The sequence below is a fragment of the Ailuropoda melanoleuca genome, chromosome 12 (genome assembly GCF_002007445.2).
Source record: "Ailuropoda melanoleuca isolate Jingjing chromosome 12, ASM200744v2, whole genome shotgun sequence".
Taxonomy (NCBI): Eukaryota; Metazoa; Chordata; class Mammalia; order Carnivora; family Ursidae; genus Ailuropoda; species Ailuropoda melanoleuca.
The window spans coordinates 37,725,339-37,752,773 of NC_048229.1; the positions used below are offsets into that span (position 1 = coordinate 37,725,339).

The 27,435-nt window shown below is 52.7% G+C and overlaps 1 protein-coding gene across 1 annotated transcript in view; it reads right to left on the minus strand.

Annotated features, from left to right (window-relative positions):
* Nucleotides 1-27,435, minus strand: part of SIPA1L3 (signal induced proliferation associated 1 like 3) — a 100,494-nt gene that overhangs the window by 33,013 nt on the left and 40,046 nt on the right. Inside the window, 5 exon segments of the mRNA XM_034638669.1 lie at nt 8,281-8,708; nt 10,949-11,067; nt 16,385-16,512; nt 25,535-25,672; nt 26,465-26,716. Coding sequence (XP_034494560.1) covers nt 8,281-8,708; nt 10,949-11,067; nt 16,385-16,512; nt 25,535-25,672; nt 26,465-26,716 — 1,065 coding nt within the window.

The following is a 27,435-nucleotide window of genomic DNA, read 5'->3' on the forward strand; positions in this document are numbered from 1 at the left end:
AGATTTTATTTATTTGAGAGAGAGAGAGAGAGAGAGAGCACGNGAGAGCACAAGCAGGGGGAGCGGCAGGCAGAAGGAGAAGCAAACTTGCTGCCGAGCAGGGAGCCCGACTGCGGGCTTGATCCCAGACCCCTGGGATCATGACCTGAGCCAAAGGCAGCCGCTTCACTGACTGAGCCACCCGGGTGCCCCTCCCATCTTTGTAAAATAAATGGCAGCATATGATAAGCTTGCTGCGCACCTTGCTTTCACCTTAATATATTCTGTAGATCTGTCCGTGTCAGTCCATACAAGCCCCTGCTCTTCAGTGGCCACAGGGGGTCCACTCTATGAATCCACTGCTAGTGATTTTAACCTTTTTACTTTCTATGGTACGTTTCTCTACCTGGCCATCAGGCACGTTCATTCAGCTTTTGTGAGCTGAAAAAACAAGAGATGATTAAAGAAGGAAGGGGAAAAGACAAACACCCTTTGCCTCTGTCTACCAGCCAGCTCCATCCACTGCCTCTTTCAAGATGGGCTTGACCCTCCTCAGGCCCTGCCACTGACCGACACCGTGTCGGCCTAATCCCCCCATAATCTGTAGACAGAGGTTGATTTTACTCATCCCTTGCTTGAGAAAGGTGACCTGACACCACCCAGCTCAGAGGGCAAGTCCTGACTGGGTGACGCCACTTGTCTGGGATGGGTATGGGTAAGTCTATAATCTATTCCTGGCTGATGAGACATCAGGGAGTGCATCTATGGGTGTCTGCTGGGTGATTTCTGGGGAAGATTTCTTCTCTAAAAAACAAACAAAAAAAAACATTTGCAGAAAACATCTCCTTCTCCTCCATTGGACACCGTGACTACCTGGATGAAGGACAGCCACCTTGAGATGGAGGGGAGCCAGCCTGCAGGCCTCCCTAACTTGGCACTTTGTTCTGTGAGATAACAGACTTCCTTCAGCTGAGCTGGGGTTTTCGGTTACTTGTAACCAAACGTATGCCCATGACTGTGTCCCTGTCTTCAGCATCTCCAAGACTCAAGGAGTAGCTGGTGCTTCACACACAGTATGGCCTCAACACAGAACGATCCCCCGGAATATGCTGTGTATCTCGACCCAGCCCTGAGGTGGGCGCCCTTCCCACACATCCGTGGACCATAAGCCCAGGTGCCCAGTCGGGGGTGGAATTCTTACCCCACCTACCGATCCCTTTCTGAAGCACCAGCATGGACAGGTGTCTTCCCTGGGCCTCAGCCAGGACTTGAAAAACGAGGCAGCACCGTGTGGTGGATGAGAACTCGGGCTGCACCGCTCACCTGACTTGGGTTCCAACCCCAGCTCCAAGCGACACCCTGCAGCCTTAGCTTGGGTCCCTTCCCCTCAGCCAGCCCGTTCCCTCCTCTGAGGGAACAGCAGCACCACCGCCTGAGGCCATGTGTCCAAAGTTGTGAAGATGTGGTGTGCCCAGGGGTGAAAAGCTGGGACTCTGGGCTTGGCCAGGACTGCGGCAGGGGCGATGTGCGTTTATCTGTGTTATGTCTCAGGGGAGCACTTCAGATTTTGTGGGAGGAAAAGGTTTTGTGGCTTACGAAAAAAAGCTGAAAACACTGGCCTGGCTGGAGAAGCCAGAGCTGTGTGTGAGCACACACACACGCACACACACACACACACACACACACACACACACACACACGCTCTAGTCTTGGTGGGTGGCCCGGGGTGGGCGACAAGCTTTCAGGAGGCAGGGACAGTGCTGGCTGTGCGGAGCCTGTGAGCACAGCCAGACCCTGCTCTAAGAATCTCACAGGCATGGAGTGGGGAAACTGAGGCCCAGAGAGACGAAATAACTTGCCCCGAACGATGCAGCTGGTAGGGGATGGAGGCAGGATGCAAACCCCGTCTGGCTCAAGAGACCCCGCTTTCAACATGAGCCTGTACTTTCAAGGACAACGGCAGTCACGATAAATACGTGATAAGTGCAAATGAAACCTAGCAGCAGGGGGATATTTTTGGACCCAGCGACGTCTCAGGCCCCGCGCGCGCGAAGTACTTTAAATGCATGATGTTGGTTCATTCTGGCAGCCAGAGACCACAGATCCTATTATTAACCCCATCTTACAGATGAGAAAATTGAGCCTCGGAGAAACTAAGGAGCCTTGATGGAGATCGCAGTGTTGGGTCAGCTGTGGAGCTGTGATCTGGACACTGGCAGCCCAAGGCCAGAGCCTGGGAAATAACACTGCTCACCCACGTACCGCTCGCTTCTTGGCCTTAACTGCTGGACCAACCTGGCTGTCTTGGCCTGGTGTTTGGCATGGCCTTGAGAGTTAAATCAGTCTCTGCCTGTGGCTGGAGTTATGCTCCAGGGTAGGATATGGGGTCAAATTGATATAGAATCCAATTAATGCTCATGACCTCCACCCCGCGCCCCCCATCACTGCAACANTCCCCCTGCCCCCCCCCCCACCCGCCCCGAACCAAACACAGCCAGAGGGAGCCTGTTAACACCGGAATCAGATCACAGCCCTCAGATTCTGCCCAGGACTGTCTGTGGCTCCACCTTACTCAGGGTAGAGTCAGAGTCCCCCACTCTGCCCACAAGGCCCCACACCACCTGGCCTGCCCGCTCTGCCCTCAGCTCCTCCCACTCACCAGGCTCCAGCCACGTGGAAGCTCTTGCCAGCCAGAAACATTCTGGCCTCAGGGCCTTTGCCTTGCTCCCAGCTTTCCTTTAGAGGGCTCGGGCTCCTCGCCCAGGCTGACTGTGACTCTGCAAGTAGGTCTCTGTCATGCGTGACTCCAGTGGATCCCGAGGCCCTCAAATTACCTTTAAGGGTTGTGTTCCCAGAAAGGGTATCCCAGAGGCTCCTTCCTGGGCCAGCCTGAGGAAGCAAAGCCACCGGCTTCCTGTGGAGCTGAGAGCCTCTGAGTGCCCCTTCACAGCTCTGACAAATTGTTCTGGAAACTCAGGAAGCTTTGGAGCGTGTGCTGCCTTGGGAGAGGGCTGGGGGCCAGGTGGCCTGCCTGCCTGGGATCACTTGGCCCACTGTGGTGCCCACAGCGGGTGCTGGCGCCTGGCAGTGCGCCTGGAAGCCGGGCTCCCATGACGAATGTCTGGTGTCTGCGAAGTCCCTGAAATCATCGACGGGCACAAGCTGCTGCAGGCCCCTGCAGCTTCCATGGCAGGGCTGGAGCACGGGGAGGGAGCAGGCGGGTGTCTCCCTGTTCAGGCACGGCAGGGCCCACCCCTCTCCTGGCAGTCCTCGGATTTTGTGGGCAAACTCAATTCCTTCCACCCTTCAAATAGTCCAGAGTAATCTTTTTAAAACTTAAGTCAGATTATGCATTTGCAGACCTCCCATGGCTCCCACATCTCTCAGAACCAAATCACAGCAGCCTGACTGTGGTCAGTAAGCGTGCGAGAACCGGGCTCTGGCCTACCCTGCAAAACTGACCTCCTCCCACTCTCCCCCCTTGGCCCTGTCTGCTCCTCCCTCTCTGGCCAGCTGACCATTTCTTAAGCACTGCAAATGAGTTCACCTACAGGGCCTTGGCATTTGCTGTTTCCTCTGCCTGGATCAATCCCTTACTTCCTACAAAATACCAACTCCTCCGAGAGGCCTTCCCGGCTCTCCGTCCTATTGGGTTTTTCTCCCCAGACCTCATCAGCCCCCTCCCCCCAATCCCAGTGAGATCACGTGGTTGCTCAGTTTTCAGTCTGTCTTGCTCTCTCTCCAGGAGAATGTCAGCTCTACAAGAGAAAACCCTGACTTGGTTTCCTGCCACATCACCATGTTTGGAACAATCCCTGGCACACAGTGGGTGCTTTAGTGGTAAGAATAACATTTTTGGGCTGGGCCTGCCTGGCTCTTGTCTTCAGAACCTCACCACTCCCTGTCTGCAGCAGCCTCCCGACTCTCAGCTTGCTGGCACAGTCCTGGACCTGTGTCTCCCTCCTTCCTTATGTCCTAGCAAAGCCACTTGCTGACACAGTCACAGCTGCTCTGTCCCCTGGTCTGGGCCCCTTCCTTCTTACTCACATCTCAGCCTCAGCCCCGTCCCTGAGGCTCTGCTTCCAGTCCCATCTCCAGCACCGTCTTTCAAACCATAAATCTGCCTCTCAGCACAGGATGGAATCTGAACTCTGTAATGTGGCTGACAGGACCTTGCATGGTCTGGCTCCTGATGACCTCCCAAAAAACCTCCCATCAGCTACTCCCTTCAGTTTCTTCCCGTGAGCCAAGGAGCCTGTGGTTCTGTGACCTAATGGCATCTACCCTCCTTTCTACCTCAGGGCCTTTGCACGTGCTACTCCCTTTCATAGTGACACCCTCTCCACACTCCATCTTTCTTTCTCTCTTCTTTGAAGATTTATTTATTATTTTAGAGATGGGAAAGGGGCAGAGGGAGAGGATCTCATGCAGACTCCCCACTGAGCACAGAGCCCGATGCAGGGCTCGATCTCACACCCTGAGATCATGACTCGAGCTGAAAGCAACAAGTCAGATGCTTAACTGACAGAGCCACCCAAGGTCCCCTCTCTCTTAAAAAAAAAAAAAAAGAACATAATATCTCACATATAGCAAAGTGTACAAAACGCATATGTATGACTTAAGAAATAGTCACAAAGCAGACACCATGTAACTGCATCCTGGGTTAAGAATATATCATCAGTCCCTCAAAAACCACTCACCTGCTCCCTCCTCCTTGTTGCTTTTATCNAGAATATATCATCAGTCCCTCAAAAACCACTCACCTGCTCCCTCCTCCTTGTTGACAGAAATGACCCCTCTTCACGGAAACTACCTTTGCCCCTCAGGCTACAGATGAGGCATGCCCTCCAGCCCTGCCCCACATCCACCCAGTGGGGTGGATGAGATCCCAGTGGGTCTTCTTTCCCCAGACTTTCCCCTAGCACAATGCAGTCATTACTTTTATTATTCTTTGCCTGCTGTCTCCCTGGTACCTGGTCTGTCAGGACAAAAGGCCCCTCCCCATGCCACAACACCCAGCAGGGGGCCAGGCACATGCCAGGCGCTTGCTGTGCAAATAAAAATGGGGGCTCCGCTACAAAGTACTAGGGAAGCAGAGCCTAGGGCAGCTATGGAGTGCACATGCCTGCCCCAAGGAGCCGAGGCTGGGCTGCAGGCTGTCACCGCAGCTTCGTGCAAGGAAGCAGATTAATGACAGCCGATACACAAGGCTGATGGGCAGCCTGGGGTCAGGGGCAGTGCGGGCGGGGGCAGGTGGAGGTGCGTGTGGGCTTCCAGGGCACAGGTGTCCATCGACCATCTGGGAACTTGGTTCCCCTGCCGAGATGGTAAGGTTGTGGGAGGGCCAGCAGAGTGGGGCCCACAGTGGGATGTGCACATCTTCTCTGGGACACTCTACTCTCTTAGTCCTCCCTGTTCTAGGAAAGCCCCTTCCACAATGGGGTCTGGCCCTTCCTTCGGGCTCCCACATCCCAGGTGCTTCCCTCACCTGGGCATTGACCACTCTGGGCTGCCACTGTCTGGGGATGGGTTTGTCTCTCCCCTGTTGGACTTTGAGCCCCGAGAGGGCAGGCCTGGAGCTGTCTTAAGTCACTGTGGTGTCCCCAGCACTGCAATAGGCATGGCCCAGGAGAAACATTCTGATTTAGTTTTAGAACAATCCCCTGTGATTTCAATGACAGCAGGCTCAAGGTCTACTACCCAGTACTGTTCCAAGCGCCCTACAAACATCAGCTCATTCAGTCTTCACCATATCCCCAGGAGGTCAGTATGTGATTTAGCCCCCATTTTACAGAGGAGGAAACGGAGGCCCAGAGAAGTTCAGTCATTTGCCCAAGGCCACAGAGCCAAGGCAAGGCAGAGGGAGGGCCTGAACCCTGGTGGAGGTCCATTCTCTCATCTACCATGCAGATGTTTCTTTAAATCCACTCATTTAATTTTCCTTAACTTGTCCAAGACAATATCTGTAAAAGCAAGGAATGGGCGGGGAACACTTTCCTAATACTCATTAAAGCAAACATATACCCATTTAAAAAAACACATTTTCCTCCTGTACCACCCAAATCACCTCGAGCACCCCATTTTGGGAAATGCTGTTCCACACCAGAGGCTGGTTGCCTAGGAGAAAACTTCGGGAAGCAGCTTAATGAGTAGATAAGAATGATTTGCAATTAGCATCAATTGTCTGTATGCAAATTAAAGCTTCCAACCGCAGGGCCTTCTTTTGTAGTGGGCTCCTCTCCTATTTTATTCCCTTCATTTCTGGGTTCAGCAAATCCTTCTCTCAGACACAGGGTAATTTTATACCCACCCCCTGGCTTCAGCCACAGTCTACTCCCCAGTGCTGCTGCCTTTAGAACACAGATTTCAAAACCCTACAGTTGCTCAGATTTACTAACACGGTCCCACGCCCAGCACGGGGGCTAGGGGAGCCGGGACTTGGGACCCCTGCGGCACCCAGGACTCTCCTGGTACAGAGTTCTTCTCGGTGGACACACTTTGACATTTGTCTCAGTGATGGCCTGATTGGTGTCTGTCTCCCTCAACAGATAGGGTGGGGAGAGGCGCTGGGGGACTCGTCTGCATTCGATCATATTTCTCCCAGCTCCCACCCCAGCGTCTGTGATGATCTCTAAGAAATAGTTGTGTGTGAAACGAACTGATAAATAAATGGATGAAGGAGCTGGGCAAAAGTCTGAGAGTTCAGATGACTGAGAACTACCTGTGTGGGGAGGAGGGCTGAGCCAGAGGCTAAACTCACTGGGACTCGGGCTCTCTCCCTCTCTATCTTCACCCTTCGGGGCCTCCGTCTCGGGGAGGTCAGGGACCAGGGCGAGGTGGGGCGGGGGGTATCCACAATACGGACACTCTCAAACACAGTTTCCAAATCTGTCAGAGAACAACTGCTAAGTCATGAGATCATTTAAGGAGGTATCGAGATGTATTCACATTCTCACCAGACAAGACTACATCAGAGTGCTTCACACACAGGCTAAGTGCTATTTGGGGCATTTTTGCTTTGCCTTTTTAAAAACACAGCTATTCCTGCAGAGACACAGAAGAAGTCCACTGTAGGTTGTGGCCAAGGCCTGAGGCCACTGCCTGGGTGCAGGAGTCCTGTGTGGAGAGAGGCCATAGGTCTGAGGACTGGCAAAGGCATTAGAAACCAAAGGAGAGGAGAACCCCCCCCCATTATCAGGGTCCTGGGCTGGCTCCTGCTCAGGTATAGTCAGGGAAGGGAAGGAATGCTGGGGCCTCTGGAGTCTGCACTGGGGGCCGCAGACCTCAACGGGACACATGTACCAGAACCACGTGAACCCTGTGGGAGCAGAACCGTTTTCTCACCTCTGTGCATTCCTCTGGGAGATAGTTCAGGGTTTTAATCTGATGCTCAAAGCATATGCAGTCCAGGCCTCAGACTGATGGCTCATTAACGCCAGTTCCTTCTCACTCCCCTGCCTGCCTGCCACACGACCAGTGGTTCTCAAAGTGTGGTCCCTGGACCAACAGCATCACCATCTACCAGGAACTTAACAAAATGCATATTCTCAGGCCCCGCTCTGACCTATTGAATCAGAAACTCCGAGTGGGGTCCTGCAGTCTCTGCCTGATGGCCTTCCAGGGGCTGGAGGGCTAAAGCGCGATCTCTCAGACCTTCTCGGGACACGCTTGCTCAAAGGGCTCTGGGAAAGCTCTTTCTCCAGAGAAAGGGAGCTACAAGAAGTGATCTTCCTCTGTTTTCTGGCCCCATGCCCCCCACAGGCACCACGGCCACGTCAGACAAGGAAGCTGCAGACAGTATGGTAAGAATGGTGGAAAAGGAAGGCCCAGGGTCCAGGCCTTGAGGCCCTCCCTGAGCTGCTGTACTAGCTTGGCTTTGCCCTCTGTGGATTTCCCATCAGGGGACTGTGAAACCTCTATTTGTTTAAGCCACTGTGGGTCAGATGTCCTGTTACCTCCAGCCAAATGCATGCCTAACACATACAGTTACCCTCAGAAAGCATGAAGCCACTGGTCTCAAGCAAAGAGAGAAGGAAAGAGAGACAGAGGGTCAGAGTGAATCAAAGACAGATGAAGCAGACAGCTAGGGGTTTCTTTCCCCCCACCCAGGGTACCTGAAGGCTAAATGATGGGCACTAGCAGATGGTCCACGAGCCTCCCGACTTTGGAAGCAAACTAGTGTGTAAGCACATCCGTCTGTGAGCCTGTGTGTAGGGAGGGGAACCCCACTGTCGGGACTGTGGGAGAAGCAGACAGTGGTCAGGACCCCCTGAAGGACTGGGGTCAGGAGCAATGCCTTACCTAGACTGCCTGGGTGGGTCACGGCTCCCCCCTGCCAGGCCCGTTGGGGTGCTGGAGCCTGAGGAGTACAACTTCGGGCGGTAGCCCTTGGTCTGGCCAGCAACTGCAGGGGCCGGTGAGACCTCCCGTCGTCTGTCTGCATGGTGGGACCGCCCAGCGGCCTCCCGTCCGCCCCCACAGAGGCCCATGGTTCCAGGAGGCTTGTGCAGCTTCGCCTGCCGAGGCACCTTGGCCAGGGACATGCAGCTGGGGCTAGAGGTGTAGAGGGTGGTGTCAATGCCGCTGTCGCTGGAGCCACCCTTGGAGAGGGGGTCTTGTTCTGGCTCCAGGGGGTCCAGGGGATCCAACCAGCGGTCATCGCTGTGGCTGCTGGATGCGTTGCTGGAGAGCGTGTTGCTGCTGGAGTGACTGGAGTATGGAGGCTCCCCCTGGAAGGCGAGAGAAGCCTGTCATCCCAGACTCCACAGCCAGGGCGCGGACCTCCCCTCCTGGCGTCCTCCCCACACCTAAGCTCTGGATCCCTTACTTCTTGGCCATCATACCTTGGGTGAGTGACATAGCTCTTCTGTGCCTCAGTTTCCACATGTGTAAAGCTGAGTGGTTGATAACCCTGCCTTACAGGTCTGCTCAGAGGGATACACATTATGCGTGCAAGGTGCCCCCATAGTGTAAGCTCAACACACACAGAGCTGTGCTCCTGGCCTTCCCTCCCGGATCCGCCTCGCCCTGCCTCAGTAAAGGCACCTCCATCCTGTCAGCCGCCCCACGCAAGAGCCTTAGAGTCACCCCGGACCCTGCTTCTGCTCTACACCCATGTCCAGCCCCAAAGCAGATCCTGTGGCCTCCACCTTCAAAGGGGACCCAGGATCCGCCACTTCTGGTCCTCCACGGCTCTACCCTGGGCCTGTCCGCCACCACCTCCCACTGCACCAGGCCCCTCCCTGGTCCTCTGGCGCCCAGTTTGTTTCCTGCATGCAGCCAGAGGGAGGCTGTGAACACCTGCACTGTCTCATGTCCCTTTCCTTGCTTAGAACCTTCCTGTGGCTCCATTTCACTCACAGGAAAAGCCCGATTCTTCCCTGAGGCCCCGCAAGGTCTGGCCCCACATTCTGGCCTCTAACTTCATCTACCCCCTCCTGCCTGATCACTTTGCTCCAGCCAAACAGGCCTCCTCACTGTTCTTGGTGAGAGTCAGGCATACCCCCCACCTCAGGGCCTTGGCACTTGCTGCTCCTTCTGCTTGGAACGCTCTTCCCTCAGGTGTGCTCACGGATGGCCCCGTACTTCACTCAAGGCTTCAGTCACTTCCCCAGAGGCCCTTACTGACCACCTCATCCTAAAGCAGCAGTGCCTGATGCTCTCTTTTCCCTCAATTGGGCTTTGTTTTTCTTTCATAGCAAAGACCAGTTTCTGGTGTTCTAGAATGTGTGTGTTCATCGACTTCCTGCTCATTGTCCCCATTTGGATGTCAGCTTTGTGAGCACAGGGGCCCACCTGTCCCCTCCATCACTGTGGTCCCAGGGCCCGGCACGTGGTTAAGTGCCCATCAAACTTCCACTGAATGAAGGGATGCAGAGAGACTGCCAAGTGCCCACCAAAACCACCTCCTTTTCCCAGGCACACAGGACTATGCTTCCCAGCCTCCTCTGTGCTGCGGTGTGGCCACGCGATGGTTTTCTTATGTAACGGCCAACGCAATAGAAGTGGAAATGATTTATGCCATTTCCAGGCCTGGATAGAGACTTCCCACCTGATCCTCTCTTCCTCCCACCCCAATCTGCTGGAAAGAGGCGGGGACCCAGCAGAGGGCTCTGAGGGCCTGAGGGACAGCGAGCCTAGGTTCCAGAATCACCATGTGGAAAGAGGCTCACTGAATACCACACTGACTTGTTGTATGGGAGGGAAACAAACTACTGTGTGAGATCACTGAGATTTGGGGACTGTCTGTTACCTCAGTTAACTTACTGCCACAGCCTGAATGTCTGTGGCCTCCCAGTGTGATGGCATTAGCAGGGAGGGCCTTTGGGAGGTGATAGGTCATGAGGGTGGAGCCCTCATAAGGAGGGTTATAAAATCCCTATATTTATTTCCCTCTGTATATTTATACATTCCTCATGAGTGGGATTATTAAATCCATATACATACACTTATATCCTTATACAGGAGACCCCAGAGAGCTCCCTCGTCCCTTCTACCACATGAAGTGAGAAGGAGGCCATCTATGAACCAGGAAGTGAGTCTTCACCATTCACTGAATCTGCCTGAGCCTTGATCTTGGGACTTCCCAGCCTCCAGAACTGTGAGAAATAAATTTCTGTTGTAGTTCATCTAGTCTGTGGTATGTTCCAGCAGCCTGAGCTGGTGAGAACACTGACCATGACCAGTGTAATAACAGGGTAACTGTGGCACAAGGAGATGAAGGGATTTGTTCACGATGACCTGGTTGGTGAGGGCTGGAGCCTGGCTGTGCATCAGGCTGGTACTAGACCAAGCAGTTATAGTCCATCTGCTAGAGCAGAGGAGGCAAAGGTGGAGGATGTGCTCACGTGTGGTGCTCAGAGGCCCACACCCCGGTGAAACTGCCCAGCCCACAGTGGTCAGGGAGGCGAAGCAGCTGGCTCTCGCAGACCCGGCTCCCCAGGATTAGGCAGGTGGGGCCCAGACTCACTTTGGAATGCCTGTTGGGGGAATCTTTGCCTGCTGCGTCCTGCCTGGAGGCGTGCTTGCTCCCGCTGCTTCCAGCCATGGCTGAGAGCCGGGCCTGGGCGGGCACATGCCACAAAGGCTCTGCAGGAAGACAGGAGACACATCAACGATTAGAGGTGACTCAGGCCCTGACCCGAGTCTACCTGAGGAATCTAGCTCTAATAATGGTCCCACCCGTTTGCCAGCTCGTCTGCTCAGCTCACACAGGACCATGGCTCCATCAACTTATGTCTTGGGGTATAACAACACTCAATAATGAAATATTTACCAAGTACTTAGTATGTGCCAGACACTATCCTAGTGCTTTACATGGGTTAATTCATTAAAGCCTTAGGACCATCGTCCATCGTCACCCCCAGAGAAGGTTGAGCACATTTTCATCCTTACCGGCCATTTGAATTCTTTTTTTTTTTCCCAAAGATTTTATTTATTTATTTGACAGAGAGAGACAGCCAGCGAGAGAGGGAACACAAGCAGGGGGAGTGGGAGAGGAAGAAGCAGGCTCCCAGCGGAGGAGCCTGACGTGGGGCTCGATCCCAGGACTCCAGGATCACGCCCCAAGCCGAAGGCAGACGCTTAACGACTGAGCCACCCAGGCGCCCCAGGCCATTTGAATTTTCTATTTTGTAAATTACCTGTTAATTTCCTTTTCCAATTTTCCATGGGATTGATATCTCTTATTTTATTGCCGAGTAGTGTTCTTTATATACGCAAGGTAGCAATCCTTTCCTGGTTAAATATGCATAACTTATTTTGTTAAACAAAAATGGGATAACACACTAGGCCTTGTCCTACAATGTGACTTTTTACTTTACGTTACATTTACGCTTGCTTTTCACTTTATAGCCTCATAATACACCTTCATGTACCTGAACATAAAGTTACCTTGTTTTTAAAGGCTGTATAGCATTCCATCATGTGAATGGACATCACTTTTTAAACCAGTTTCCTACTGATGGACATTTAGCTTATTTTTAATTCTTCCTTATGACAATGTTTGGGTGTCTTTCCTTCTACATGCAGCCTTGAGCAAGTGTGGGATTGTGCTGGGACCGAACTCCACAAGTGGGGTTGCTGGTTCCAAGGTAAAATAGGTTTAAAATTGGGACAGCTAATGTAGGTGTGAATGAGTCTACACTTCCAGGTAGTCAATGTGCCTCAACTCAGCAATTGACCTTAAAAAAAAAAAAAGTACAACTCCAGTGGAGGACTACTTAGTATCTACCAAACACAAATGCACTAACAGAGGACAGAGGCCTGGAACCCTGGTGGTCTAACCTCAGGGCCCACACTTTTGATCACTGCTGTATTGAACATAATGATAATAAAGATGACTGTTAAGCACATGACCTGTGTTAGGTATTAAGAACTGCTTTGCACACACTACTTTGCTAAGTCCCCCCAGTAATGCTGTGAGGTGGATATTACACCACTTCCAAAAGATAAAGAACATCAAGACTCAGAGAGGTTAAGTACCTGGCCCATGGTCCCAGAGAAAGGGCCTCAGACTTGTGCTGCCCACCTCTGCACCCTTTCTCTGTTTCCCCAACAAGGGCAACACTGGCAACGATGGAGAATACGTGCTTGCAAGACGGGAATCATTATTCTCTTAATGACGGGCTGGGGCCTGTGCTGAGTGAGCTGGGCAGGGGTGATCTCACTGGACCCTCAAACCATGCAGGAAGGAGAGACTGTTAAGATGTCCACCACAGAAGAGGGACCTGAAGCTGGGACAGATGAGGTCACCACCAAGGTCTCATGGCTGACCCTGAACTTCCCACAGGGCCTGCTGGAGCCTGAGCTCACGACCACATGCTGCTGCCTCCAGGGCAGCCCCGGTGCACTGTGGGTCCATGTTGTTGCTGTGGAAGGTTCCTGCTCGGGTGCACTGGGCAGGGCACTCAGGGCCAACGCAGAGAACAGCCTGGTTGGCACAGTCAAGGGTGTCCTGTTGGTGTGGTGGCTGGGAGGCTACCCATTGCGTCCATCTATTCTACCTCCGGAGACAGTTTTCCTCTGTGGAGCATCCCACAGGCCCACTGGTTTCCTGGGAGGTGGCCCCACCATGCTGGAGACCACGTTTCTACAGAGAGCCAAGCCTGTAGCAGCTGCATCCAGCCCCAACTACCACCTATAACACTGGTGACTTCCATTTCCATCTCTGGCCCCAGACCTCTCCTGACCTCAGACTTGTATATATGGCTGCCTCCCAATGCCTCCTGCTGAACACAGGCAAAGCCAATTCCTTTTCTTCCCCCAAATCTGCACCACTCACTGTCTTTCCCGCTCAGTCCACATGGCTCCACGGTATCACCCTTGAATCCCATCTCTCAAATCCACGTAGAGGATCAGGAAATTCTGTCAACTCTACCTTTCCACGACCGTATCTAGAAGCTGCCCATCTCCCTCACCCCCATCCCCACCCTACAAGAATCTGCAGCCCGAAGGACCCTGTGAACACCTGAGTTAGATCCCATCCCTTGAAGGACAAATTCCTCCCCACAAGCTCTGGCCCCGTCACCTTCCTGACCTCAGCCTCCGTCACCTCTCCAGCTACACGGCCTCCTTACTGTTCCTCCTACACTCGCTGCTACCTCAGGGTGTCTGTTTTCCCTGGAATGTTCTCCTCCCAGTGGACTCCTTTGAATTTTTCCAGCCTTGCCTGAAATGTGATTTGCTCAGAGATTCCCCCAAACCCTGTCCATCTCTCTAAGCACTGTGTTATAGTTTCCCCTTGTTACTCAGCATTTGTCACTGTGTGCCTGTCTGTTGTCCGTCTCTCCACCAGCCTGTCAGTCCAAGAAGGCAGGGAGCTTGCCTGTCTGGCACACACTATGGGTCCCTGGTGCCCAGTCTGGTGTTTATCATTAGCGACATGTCAAATGAATGGAGGGATTCCCTCCTGGGCTGCCCCAGGGTCCTCAGCTCTGCCCTAAGCAATCCCTGATACTGAGCCCTTCACTGGTTCTCTGGACCAGCCCCCTGTGACCTCCTGGCTCTCCTGCCGCGATGATCTCCCTTGTCACTCTGGGCACATGACAGATGTGAATTTGGCAGACTTGGGGCAGCTGGTGACTCAGGAACTACCTTCCCAACCTGGGTGCTCTGAAGCTTGAGAAATCCTCACACCTGGCAGGTGAGGGGCTGTGGGTGCCGTCTGTGGACAGTGGGAGCTGAGGGGTTCTAGCACCCAACAGGTCTTGGTTTCATCTCAATTATGCCCCTCGCCAGCAGGGACCTCGGACCAGTGACAAACTTCCAGGGCCTCATCTTCCTCATTTCTAAAATGGGGCCGTAAAAAGTGCCCACTCTGTCATGGTCCTGAGATGATTAAATAAGGGCACAGGGAGTACTTAGTACAGCACCGGGCATCTAACAAGCATGCAGAATCATAGTGCACTGTTCCTATGATTACAATCATCTGATCTGGGCGATTCCCCACATCTGTCATGGTGCCTGATTCTCCCCATCCTGAACTACCTTGTCTCTGTGTCTTGAGCACATTCTAGGCTTCAAGAGGATTTCTAAACACCGACTGCCCTGATTTGTGTGTGTGGGGGGAGGCAGGGTGGTGGTGTTAAGTCAACTTGTAACAAAGTTCCAAGGAAGGGGGAACCAAGCTCTAGGACAGAAGAAAGAAGGGAAGGACAATGGGGAGTTTCCATGACACCCTATTTGGGTGAACACTGGAAAAATGTGCTCCCCATGTTATACTTTGGTGTAATGAGATCACCAAGCAACACTTTTCTTTTTCTGAATGGGCGGGGAGAAAGAGATGTAGATCTGTGTGTGTTGCAGCAGAAAGCACAGAACGGTGGATGGTGGCAGGCAGGGTCAGGTGTGCTGAGGAGGGAAGCAAGCCATGTCCACAGGTCCCGGAGGCAGCAGAAGGTAGAGCGAGGTTGGAAGCCTGACCTCCTTGAATGAAGTTCAACCATTTTCCCTGGTTTAAGGGAACCACGGGGGTTGGGGTGCCAAGGAATTCTCAGGCCACCAATCCTGGGACACGCAAGCTCTTCTCTGCCACCCCCCCCGCCCCCCCGCCGTGCCTGAAGGAGCCAGTGATGTGCTGACGTGGTTATCCCCTGGAGCTGCCTGGAAATTCTCAAACATCTCTCTAAGAGGACAGCTCCACTTCTCCCCCCTCCAACATCAATGCTCTTTGACACTTCTTTTCTTTGTTTTGAACCCACCCATTCATCTAATAGCTCTCAGGCTTTGGAGGGGCTCCAAGTTTGTTGTGTGAAATTATGTGTCGAATATTCATCTACGTGTACATGCTCATGATTAATCATCATACAGAGGAGAACACACAGACGAGAAGATGCTCAGTCTCGTCAGGCACCAGAAAGATGCACGTTAAAGCCACAACGTGATGCCACTACGTACTCACTAGAATGGCCCAAATGAAAAGGTGGGTGGGGACATAGGGCAACTAAAGTGCTCCTCTGTCACTGGTGGGAGTGTGACGTAGTTTGTCACTCTGGGAAAGGTGTGGCAGCCTCTTAAAAAGTTCAGCGTGCGACCCAGCCATTCCACTTCTGGGCATACACCCAACTGAAGGGTGAGCGTGTGCTCAGCACAGGCAGGTACGAGAATATTCCCAACAGCACTATTCTAAGCCATCCCCAACTGGAAACGACCCCAATGTCCATCAACGCCAGAACGGAGTAATAAATTGTGGGTCGTTCACACGATGGAATACGCCTCGGAAACTGCACTGCTCCATACAGCCATATGGCCGGCACTCAAGAACACGAAACTGCGCGACAGGAACCAGACACGCACACACGATGCATCGAATCCGCAGGAGTCGGCCTCATATACACAAAATGCAGAATGAGGCAGAACTAAGTTTGGCTGTGAGAAGCAGGGCAGAGGTGGCCTGTAGGGGCGCTGAGTGGGAGGGGCCCAGGGGGCTTCAGAGGCTGGCCGTGTTCAGCCTCTCACCCGGGGTGTGGGGCGTGGGGTGCTCACTAAGTGACAGGTTATCACGCTGGACACCAGGACCTGGGCTCTGGTCTCGGCATCTGCCATACAGCTCCAGCAATGGGAAGGGAGGGCAGGAGGGTTTATTCAAGGAAAAGCCTCAGAACGCAGTCGGTTCTGCTCCCCTGACTGCACTGCTTTTAGTCCATTTTCAGCTGTTTCCCCGGGAGGTCGCCACCCCAGCCTCACACATCTGTGCGCTGGCTCCCGCGTGAGCACCATCTGCGGATGCCCCGTCTGGAGGGAGGAGGAACAGGCTCACTGGTCTCTGCTGTTCTCTTGCAAGGCCTCCCTGATCTCACATGTGGCTCCAACAGCTTCCTTTTGTGTGTCGCTAACAGGAGGAGGGGTGTCACCTGGTGGATTAGAAGAGGCCCTGCTGGGCACAGCCGGCCTGGGGAGGCCCTACCTGGCTTCTGACGCTCCATGGTGCTCTCCTGGCTCGTCAGGCCACCCGAGGAGGAGTCGCCGCTGGACATCCCATCGTGGCTGAAGTGGGGATCAAAAGATAGCAGCGGGTGTGGGGCGGCTGCATACCTGCAGGGGAGCGAGAGGCAAGCACAGGGTGAAGGGCTGGTGGGACAAAAACCACCTGAGCTGGAGACTTGCTCACTGGTGGGTTTTAAATACACTGGAGGCTCCGCGTGGAGGGGAGGCTAGATGAGTAATCCTGGAAACGTGCTATTAGCGGAGGGTCAGGAATGAGTCTCGCCTGGGAAGCATGCCAGGGAGTGCAGGGCGATGCAGGGTCCTCCAGGGAGGGAGGGGCTGGGGCGGAGGCCCTACCCGTAGGTTCCTCAGGGGGTCTTGCCTCTTGGCTGAGAAATGGGGTGAGCTATTGTTAGCAGCCCCGCCTCCCAGGCCTGTCTCAGGGCTAAAGCATCCGTAGGTACAGGAGGCCTGGCCTCTTTCTCAGCCAGGGACAGTCGCTTCCCAACCCTGAGCTGCAGTTTCCCTCAGTTGTCAAGAGGAGATCGCAGTAGGCTTTTCCTCAGAAGACCGACGCTTGGCCTGAGACTGACGCACACACAGCCGTGACAACTGGCCAAAGGCCAGAACTCTGTGCCTGTCCCCCTGTTGGAGGAAGAAGCCACATGCTCGGGCTCCAGAATGAGGCAGAGCGGGGTTCAAACCCCAACGTCACCCCTGACTAGCTATGTGACCTTGATCAGGTGAGTGCTCGTTAGCCTGAACTGGTTTCCCTATCTGAAAAATGGGATAATGACATTTTCTACTTCACAGGCTTGCAGGGTGGATGAAATACCGAAGTTATCTCCTAGACAGAGATTCTCCCGGAGGCTGGCTCTGTACACCGCAGGGAGGGCTGAGATCTGGGGAAAGAAACAGCAGAAGGCTTTCCCTGTGGTCTCATGTCCCAGCAGCAATGGTTCTATGCCCTGGAGCGAATCCTAAGGGTGCCTCCAACGTCCATTCCACCTCAGATCAGAACCAGTCATGACTGAACCCTTCTCCCTGCCTGGGGTTGGTTCAGGCATAGGACACAATTTTGGCTAATGTGACATGAGAGGATGTGAGACTTATAAAGACTCTCAGAAAACATGTCCTGCCCTCCCCCTGGCAAGCACGTGGCAGGACTGTACTTCCTGGGCCCTGGAGACGGGCTAGGAGGAGTCTGGGCCTGGTCTTGTCAATGAGCTGTGAGGGGAGTGACTTGGTGGCGGTGGCTGCCCTGGCAGCCTGGGTCCCAAGGGGTCCCCTGCCAACCAGCAGTGGAGCTGCAGTGTGGGTGCGAGATACACCTTCGCTGATTTAAGTCACTGCCGTTTTCAGGTGATTGTGACTGACACGGGGGAGGTGTGCTGGGGAGGGCTTCCGGGAAAAGTCTCCCGGTTCCACAGACAGATGACGAGGAAGGATGGCTGCTCTTCTTCACCAATTATGGCTGGGTCTGGATAGAACACCGCGAGCTGCCGCCGCCCTCCTGCTACCAGCCTGAGGATGAGGCAGATGCTGAGGGTAGAAGACAAACGGTGGGATGGACGGGGCCTTGACACAGCTGCCAAAACTCTGGCTCCACCCTGCCTGGAGCCTGACCTACTTCTGAGACTCCTTTTCTGTGAGAGCACACATTCCTACAGTGACCCAGCCAGCCAAATTTCAGTTACTTGCAGCCAGAAGCGCCCCGCTGACACAGGCCTTGTACTTCGGAAGAGTTATTGAGTCTCCATTAATAGAGCTGATTTTGTGATTTCCCCATTTGGTTCCTTTTGTCTATCCTTGCAACTTGGGATCGTCTCCAGGGTCGTCCTGCCAGCCAGGACTGTTTCTGCAAAGACTAACTCTGAATCCCTAGGCTTCACCGCCTCCTGGACAGCAGAGTGCTCTGGAGGAAAAACTCTGTTTCTACCCACCTGCCAGGAAAATACATATTCTCCCCACCTGCCCAAACTCTGACCTCTAGTTCCTCCAGGGAAGGAAGGCTAAACCGAAATAAGAAAAAGTACAGCAATCTACAATACTGACTTATCAGTCAGCCAACTGCCTGCTATAACGCATCTCCACCACNCCCCACCTGCCCAAACTCTGACCTCTAGTTCCTCCAGGGAAGGAAGGCTAAACCGAAATAAGAAAAAGTACAAGCAATCTACGATACTGACTTATCAGTCAGCCAACTGCCTGCTATAACGCATCTCCACCATGGCAGGAAGTTGAAGTGTTGACGTGTTTATTCCATTTTCTCAAGATGTTTGTATCAAATCCCAAGGACTGAAGGAAAGCGTCAGTGGCTGCTGGGGTCAGCCAGAGGAAAGTGGAAGGTCTGAGTGGAGGCTCCCCCAGTCTCTATTCTCTGCTTCTTTCTTGGTAACAGAACCCCGGCCGTATCCGGGGCTGCAATGTAACTGGTTAACAGACTACATTTCCAGGTTCTCTTGCAGTTTTGGCCAATGAGATAAAAGTGTCGCATGTGACTTCCAGGAAATGTCTGGGTATGCTGTGCGTGCCTTTGCCCCATCACCTCCTTAAGACCAGGAGGCAAAAGCCAAGGACGGCAGAGCACCAGTGAGGGGGAACCTGGGTCTCTAACAACATGGGGGAAAGAAAGAAACTGTCTTGTCTGAGTCATTGTTTTCTCTCTTAGGCAGCTAAACCTAATCCTGACTGACAGACTGTAGCTGGAAGTGTTTTACCAGGCTTCACCACTCGGCTACTGTCTTCCATGAAGACAACCTGTATTTTGTGCAATCACGTAATTCTCGAACGAATTATGAGAGCCCGATGTAAACTGACTGCTTATGCTGCCCATTCTCTGGGGGTGCAGATACGTCCCCATATGGGGCCACTTTGATCATGGCCGAGTCCTGGTCAAGCCAACTGGAAATCTGGACCTGCTGGTATCTTACCATACATGGCTCTGGGCAAAAATCTCCGGAAGAAGAGAAGTCCAGAGCTGTCCTCAAGCTCATCTGAGAAATGTTAACGTCCTGTATCTTTTCTCGGAAGATGACATCACTTTAGAGATAAAGGGTTTGGGTTCTGGTGAGAAACTAACTCACTGAAGTTTCAAGCATCGTCAGGCAGAAGCTGTTGTGCTGATTGACCCTGGGAGGCAGGCGGGGTGGGGGTGGGGTGGCTTTCGGGTCAGCAGGGTTTGGGCCTCTATGGCCAGAGAGGAAAGTACCAAGACAGATGTGAATGTGGGCAAGAGCCTCTCCGGAGGGGAGGGCTCCAGCCTGCTCTGCTAGTCTCCTACACAGACTGATGGGACATCGCACGGGTGAATTCCCAGACGACTGGTTGATGTAGCAATGAGTGGCCGCCACACCAACAACCATCAACCTTCTTGGTCTCTGCTGGTGAAGTCCAGGTTTCCCTGTGGAGGCCATCCCTCAGCCATGTGACTTGAGTAAATCTTGACAGTTTAAGACAGTCGTGTGGGTCCAATGTGACCTGCCAGGGGCTGGTTCAGGGGTAGGCAAAATGACCCAGCTCCTTTACTCTTAAAAACAAAGAGAAGCTCTTCCCTCCTTTTCTGCAGGGCACTGATTCTGCCTGGGGCTCCAAGAGCCATCATGGATCACTAATAGAGCTAGGTCCCTGAGGACTTCCCTGAAGAATTCGCCAGCCCTATGGCTACCCTACCTGTGGACCTACTATGTGATGATACATCCTCTTAGTGCCTCATGACTTTTCGAGTTAGGTTTTCTGTCACTTGCAGTCAAATGCCTCCTCACCAATGTACCACTCTTTATGGAGTTGACAGAGAAAAAGAGGAGAGAAAAAAAGCCAGCCAAGTGGTCTGTGAGCAAATGTCTAGGGTCCAGTCCAGCCCTGCAGGCTTGCTGAGCCAGGCACACTATTCTGTTCTAACGCTCCGTACGAAGTTTGGTGGTTTCCTCACTTTGCCAACGAGGGTGGCCAACTCCTGAGGACAGGGACAGCATCTGCCAGCCTCTGACCCCCACCTGCCAGCACAGGTGCTGCACCGGGCAGTAAATAACAGTCATCAACATTAAGGAGCAATTACTATGTGCCAAGCACAGTTCTGAGTACCCTAGAGGACTTTCCTCTATGAAGACTCTCAGTGCTGCTCAGGGACAGACATTTTACATGGAGCAAACTTGAGGTGCAGAGAGGTGAAGTCACTTGCCCACACTCACAGGGCTGATAAAGGGCAGGCCACCTTACCACCTTGTCTCCCAGTAATTCTAAGATGGCCCTGGGACAGATTCTGTGCATATAGGCCCCCACAATCCTAAAAGCTTGATGAATTCTGCTGGAGACAGAGGAGTCCTGAGTGGGGGATGTCCAGAGTTGGGCAGGAATGTCTGGCTGGGCTCACACGGGTTCCAGGATGTCAGAGGGCGGCTGTGCGGAGGGGAAAGGGGAAAAGAGCTGAGGTTAAAGGCCACTGGAGTAGCCCTGGCCGGCTCCCAGGTCTCATACTACAGGCCAGTGACAGGCTCTGAAAGACAATTCTGAGGTTTTAGGGGATGCATTGTGCTGGCACCCTTTCGCCAAACTTGGAACCCAGATGTTGACAGAGATGAAGTGTCACTGTGGGACGGGGACTATAGGTGGGACCACGTATTTTACCCTGATTTGGAGGATAAGCTCCGAGTCCTTTGGCAGGACAGGTCTCGCTCGGGTCAATTTCCGCTCTCCAGAATCGCGTGGGCCTGGGTTCCTGTCCCAACTCTGACACTTCCTGGAAGAATGACCCTGACCAAGAGGATGCACTGAGCCTGCTTCCCCTCTGTAAAATGGGGTAATTAAGTACCCACCTGTGGAGCACTCACTGAGATCATGCATATAGCTCAATGGAACAGACCAGGGGAGCCGGAAACAGATCCACACAAATGTGCCCAACTGAGCTCCCCTTCCAACGATCTTTTGTTTTAAGGAGCAAGAGCAATGCAATGGAAGAGGGAGAGCCTTTTCCAGAAATGGTGCTGGAGCAAACTGGACATCAGCAGGCCAAAAAAGTAACATCAACCTAAACTACTCACTTTACACAAAAATGAACTCAAAATGGATCATGGACTTCAATGTGAAATATAAAACAATAAAACATCTTGGGGCACCTGGTTGGCTCATCCTGTGGAGCATCCGACTCTTGATCTCAGGGTTGAGAGTTCAAGCCCCATACTGGGTGTAGAGCCTACTTTAAAAAATAAATAAATAAAACTTCTAGAAAAAAACGAGAACGTCTTCAGGACCCAGGTCTAGGCAAAGAGTTCTTAGATTTCACACCAAAAATGTGAACCATAAGAGGGAAACAATGTAACCTGGACCTGATTAAAATTGAGAACTGTTGTTCTGCTATAGACCCTGTTAAGGAGAAGAAAGGACCCAAAAAGAAAAAAAAAAAAAAAGAAACATAAAAGACAAAAGGACAAATTAAAAACTGAGAGAAAATATTTGCAAATCACACAGCTGACAAAGGACTCGTGTCTAGTATATACAAAGAACTCTCCAAAGCTGAAAAATATTGAATCCAATTAGAAAATGGGCAAAAGACATGCAGACATTCCCCTAAAGAGATATATACAGTTGGCAAATAAGCACACGGAGAGACGTTCAACATCATCAGCCATTAGAGAAATGCAAATTAAAACCACAATGAGATCTCCTTACACGCCTATCAGAATAGTTAAAATGAAAACCAGTGAGGACACCCAGAGCTGGGGAGGACGTGGAGAAGCCAGATCATTCATACACCGCCGGTTGTGGGGGGGGTGTAAAATGGTACAGGCGCTCGGGAAAAAGAGTTTGGCAGTTCCTCTTAAAACTAAAAAAGGACTTACCACACGGTAAGCAATTGAACTTTTTCTCCCCTCTAAGTGCTTCTGTCTCTGCAATGCAGAACAGTCAGCACACCCATTCACTCAAGTAACACTGTCCTCCATGCACTGAGCAAGTAGCACTCTTAGAGGCACTGCTCCCTCCCCCTGGCCTTACTGGGGCACGGCTGACAAATAAAACTGTAATTGGTTTCAAGTGTACGACGCAATGATTTGATGTACGTACATACACAGTGTGAAATGACAACCACAATCAAGTTAATGAGCACACCTCTCATGGCACAGAGGTACCTTGTTTTGGGGGACAATGCTGAAGGTCTACTCTCTTGGCAGACTTCAAATGCACGGCGCAGAATTATTAACTCTAGGCAGTAAGCCTACACATACATTAGATCCTCTGAACTTATTCATCTTATAACTGCAACTTTGTACCCTCTGGCCCAAATCCCCCCATTTCCCCCATCCCAGCCAACCACCACTCTACTCTGTCTTTTCTAGGAGTTCAGCTTTTTGATTCTCTGTATAAGTGATACCATCCAGTATCTGTCTTACTCTGTCTGATTTATTTCACTTAGCGTAATAACCTCCAGGTTCATCCATGTTGTCACAAATGGCAGGACTTCCTTCCTTTATGGCTGGATAATATTCCATTGCGTGTATCGACATCACATCTTCTTTATCCATTCATCTGTCAATAGATGCTTAGGTTGTTTCGGTATCTTGGCAAGCAATTGTTTTCTTGGGCATTTGTTCCAGGGAAAGAAGAATTTATTTTCATGGCTGTTCAGAGGATGAATGTTTGTAATAGCCCAAGCCCAGAAACCACCCAAATATCCTTTGATGGGCGAATGGTTGGTTATACATATGAGGCTGGTTCCATACCATGGAAACAGCTCAGCAATAAGGAACTGACTACTGATACCCACAACGGTTTGAATGAACCTCAAGGAAATTATGCTGGATGAAAAAGAATCTCCAAAAGATATATACTGTATGATTCCTTTTATATAACAGTTATAAAATAGCAAGAGTTAGAGATGCAGAACAGATTAATGGTTGCCAGAGATTAAGGATGGGGGAAGGGATGGGTGCGGCTTTAAAGGGGTAGCAGGCGGGAGCTCTGTGGTGATGGTACAGTTGAGTGTGTAAACTGTGGTGGTGGTTACACAACAGCACACATATGACAAAACTGCACAGAGCCACACACACGTGTACACGTGCAATTGGTGTTCTATGGATTGTACCAATGTCAACACCTTGCTTTGTTATTTGCACGGGGAGGCTGGGTGAAGGGTTCGTGGAGCTCCCTGCACATTTCTTTGCAACTTCCTGTGAACCTGTAATTATTTCAGAAAGTTTAAAAATAATAATAAAGGGGAGGGACTCCAAGACTTTGAAAAAAAAAATGTTCCCTGGATTTAGTACAGTAACATCATTCCCACCACCTCTGTTCTTGGACAATCACTGGGTACCAGCTGCCATTTCTAGGCTCAGCTGCTGCTGCTGCCCAAGTGCCCCCACACCCCAGACTCCTCTCCATTCCTTCTGCATTCCACACCATTCCACTTGCTCCTATCTGTGGCCTTTGCTTTGTCTAGAAAGACTTTCTTCCTCTTCTCTGTGGCAAACTCCTACTGACCTCTCAAAGCCCTATCAAAACGCTGCCTCCTCCAGACAGCCAGCCTAGACCTCTGGGGCTGCGGTGGGCTCCCTTTACCACAGCCTAAGTCTATCACAGCACTCGTTGGGGTGCGCATGGTTTCCAGGGTGCTCCCTCCACTGCAGCCAGCAGCACTGACCACAGGAGCCCCTGGTAAATGAGTATCTCAAATAGCTCTCCGTGGGCCTGGCACACAGACGGTGCCTGAGACCCTCTGTTGAATGAAGGCTGAACCGTGGTGGCCGGAAATGGAAGAGAAGTCTGTTTTCCCTGATTTTACAGCAGAGGCTGAGATCCAACAATGGTTTAGCTCAGTGGCTCTCTCCCTGGACCAGCAGTGTCAGCCTGGAGCGTTCTATACCTACCAAGTCGGAGCCTCAGGGGGGAGGTCCAGCAAATGTTTGTTTCCAGGCCCCCTTCTGGGTGATCCTGAGGCACGCTGGCTGGAGATCAGTGGACTGATCCCTGTTCTGACAGCAGGGGGTCTCACTTAAATGAACTCACGCACTCACCCTGTCCTTTGACCAAACAGATACTGAAGATCTAGCAGGGGTCAGCCTCTGTGCTGCATGATGGTCACACAAAGACGCACTGGGAGGGTCCACAATCTTGAGGATGCACGCGCACACATGTGTGCACACACACTCTTGAGCTGGCTGACGGAATGGAGACAGCCCAAGGACACGGTCAGGAAATACACAGGGAATTGAGGGGCACAGTGGCAGCACCTCATCTAGTGCTGGGGGAGGTTCGGGGAAGGCTTCCCAGAGGAGGAGTATCAGCGCTCAAGCTGGCAGGACGGGGGAGTGTGGGGTGAAGTGTGAAGAATCTGTAGGCAGAGGGAGAACACAGAGGCGGGCTCTGAAATTCAGACAGCCTACCCGGGGAAGTGAAAGCAGCCTGCGAGGCTGAGGTGTGGCGCCCGAGGCTGGAGAGGTGGGGCGGGGCCTAGTGGCCACACGGAGGTGCTGAGGCTGTGCCCTGAGGGCTGTGGGACACACGTGAGGGTCTGAAGCAGGGGACAGACATGGCCAGACGTAGAAAGATCTCCCTGGACGCTGAGTGGAGGGTGGACCACAGGAGGTGGGACGGAGGCTGGGGGCTCAGGGAGGTGGCCAGGGTGGGGCACCGGGAGGAGGAGGAGAGGGTGGGGGGCAGAGCTGCTCAGGAGGCCGAATGGATGGTCTGCAGTAGAGGGGAGGAGGTAGGGAGATATCCAGGAGGAAGCCCAGAGATCTGGCCTGAGGACAGGGGAATGCTGGGGCTGCCCCTGACTGAGACAGGGATCCTGGAGGACCAAGGGCACAGGGCACTAGGGAGCCATGGAGGAGTTGGGAGGATCAATGAGTGGCCATGCTAGGAGGCAAATGGTCTTACTTCGGCAAGTGATACAGGTGTCAAGAACACGCCAGCAGAAATCCTGCCACGAAGAAGGCTGGCAATGAGTTGTGCCCAAGGCAGCTCAGCCCTAATTCACAACAAACAATCAATCCTTCCAGAGGTCCTCTGATGACCTTCAGGGAGGAAACCCCATCAAATGGCAAATAAACTTGTAGGGTCTGTGCATTTCCTGGGAAAGAAAGATCCCCAACTCTCATCAGATTCTTTAATTTGGAAAGAGTGAAGAGATTCTGACCTTTCTGGAGATGGCTTGTATCTCGTGTAGGTGGCCGAGCCGGGGGTGGAGAAGCTCCCAGAAGGCTGTCGGTAGGGAGGGACTTTGTCGGCCCCTGCTGGTGATGCTGTGTAAGGGGTTTCCGGGAAGCTGACAGGCCTGCAACAGAAACAGGAGGGAGGGTGGAGGGCAGGGTGAGTTGAGGATACCCCTGCCCTCAGAGGACAGAAGATAGACCTTTCCCTCAGGCCCAGGCACATCCCATCTGCTTCGTCTGCCATGCTCCCATCAGAATCAAAGGAGAGCTGCTGAGAGCAAAGGGTGGTGTCTGGGAGCCCAGATACCCCTTGCCCTCCCTCTCCTGTTACAGCTGTGCCTGCCCCTCAGCTTCTGAGGCCCTGACAGAGGCCTGACCGGGGTCGCTGAAGCAAGATGCAGCTCTGCAAGTTGGATCCCTTAATTTCTTAGGGATTTTTCTTTATTTTTAAGCATGTACTGCCTTCAAGAGAATTTACCTGTGAGCTACACCCCATCATAATAAAACAAACTCCCAAAGCTACCACCCAACCCAAGAACTAGAATGGCAGCACCTCTACATGCCTACCTGTGGGCTTTCCCCCTTCCCTGCTCTCCCCCCGCCCCAGAGTAATCACTAACCTGAAGTTTGTGCTTATCAGTCCCTGGAGCTTTCAAAAAATATATAGCTTTAATCATACATGGTATGGTGGCTATCCAGCCTCAGACACCAAGCTCCCCAGCACTGGGCCCTCACACAAGAGGCTCGTAATGAAAATTTAAAGGAAGGAAGGGAGGGAGGGAGGCATAAGGATGAGGAGGGGGAGGAGAAAGAGCAGAGGAAGAGACTGGACAAAAGAGGGAGGAGGGAGAAAAGGGCAAACCAGGGATGAAGACTGGAGGAACATGGGGTGGCGCCCCCCCATCAGTCCTTACCTCTTGCTGTGCAGGGGCTGGGGCTCCCGGAAGGGGACCATGGGGGTCTGCTTTGGGGGCCGGCTCAGGGACTGGGCGTGGCCGGGAGTGCTGGGGTTGGCCCATTTGGAGGCTGGTAGAGAGTTGTGGGAGGCAGGCCCGCTCCACTGCCAGGGAGCATTGCTGCGGTAGGGGGGCCGGCCCCCAGGGGGCATGTTCTCCGGCTCTGTCTTGGGCTCCGAGGTATTCATGTCATACGTCTCCAGCCACCCCCTGGCAAGAAAAACTTCGTCACTCAGAAGGGTCCCAGCCCACCAGCACACATGCCTGCTGCCCAGGAGAGACCGCGGCCTTGTCACACTGGGCTGGGTTTCCCGGCCAAATCTGAACCAAGAGGGCCTATTGTACAGGCTGAGTAGGTACCTTTTAAATTGTCTGAAACTTAGCGGCTCAGAAAAGTCAGTCAGGACAGGGCTCAACCCAGAGGCTCTGACCGCTTGGCCTCCCTTACCTCCTCTCTGCTCCTCACTCTCTCTTCGTCTTCCCTTCCTCTCCCTTCTCCCTGACTTCAAGTGGACCAGTGTCCTCTATGGAATGGCTCAGCATCCCCCTCCCCACCCCTGCAGCGGTCCTCGGGGCCAGAAAGGTGGATGCCCTCAGAATCAAAGGATAGTATCTGCCTTGTTCCAAAGAACCTCAAAGGCAGCTGGAAGAGGAGCAAGTGACCTACTTTGCAGGGTGGTTTAAAAAAAAAAAAAAGCCACAAAATCCAGAACCTTGAAATAGATGCAGAAGGGACTGTGACTCCCCCCAGACCAGGCTGGCACACATGCCGCAGGGTTCCTGGCTTGAGGTGCGGTGATCCGCACGCTGGGCTGGTATCCTCCCCGCTGCTGCAGTGCAGCATGGGAGGGGGCTCCAAGCCCAGGGAAGGGGCCAGGCTCATGAAATCCACCTCCCAGCAGGAGGAGTTTGGAGCTGAGTTTGGAGCC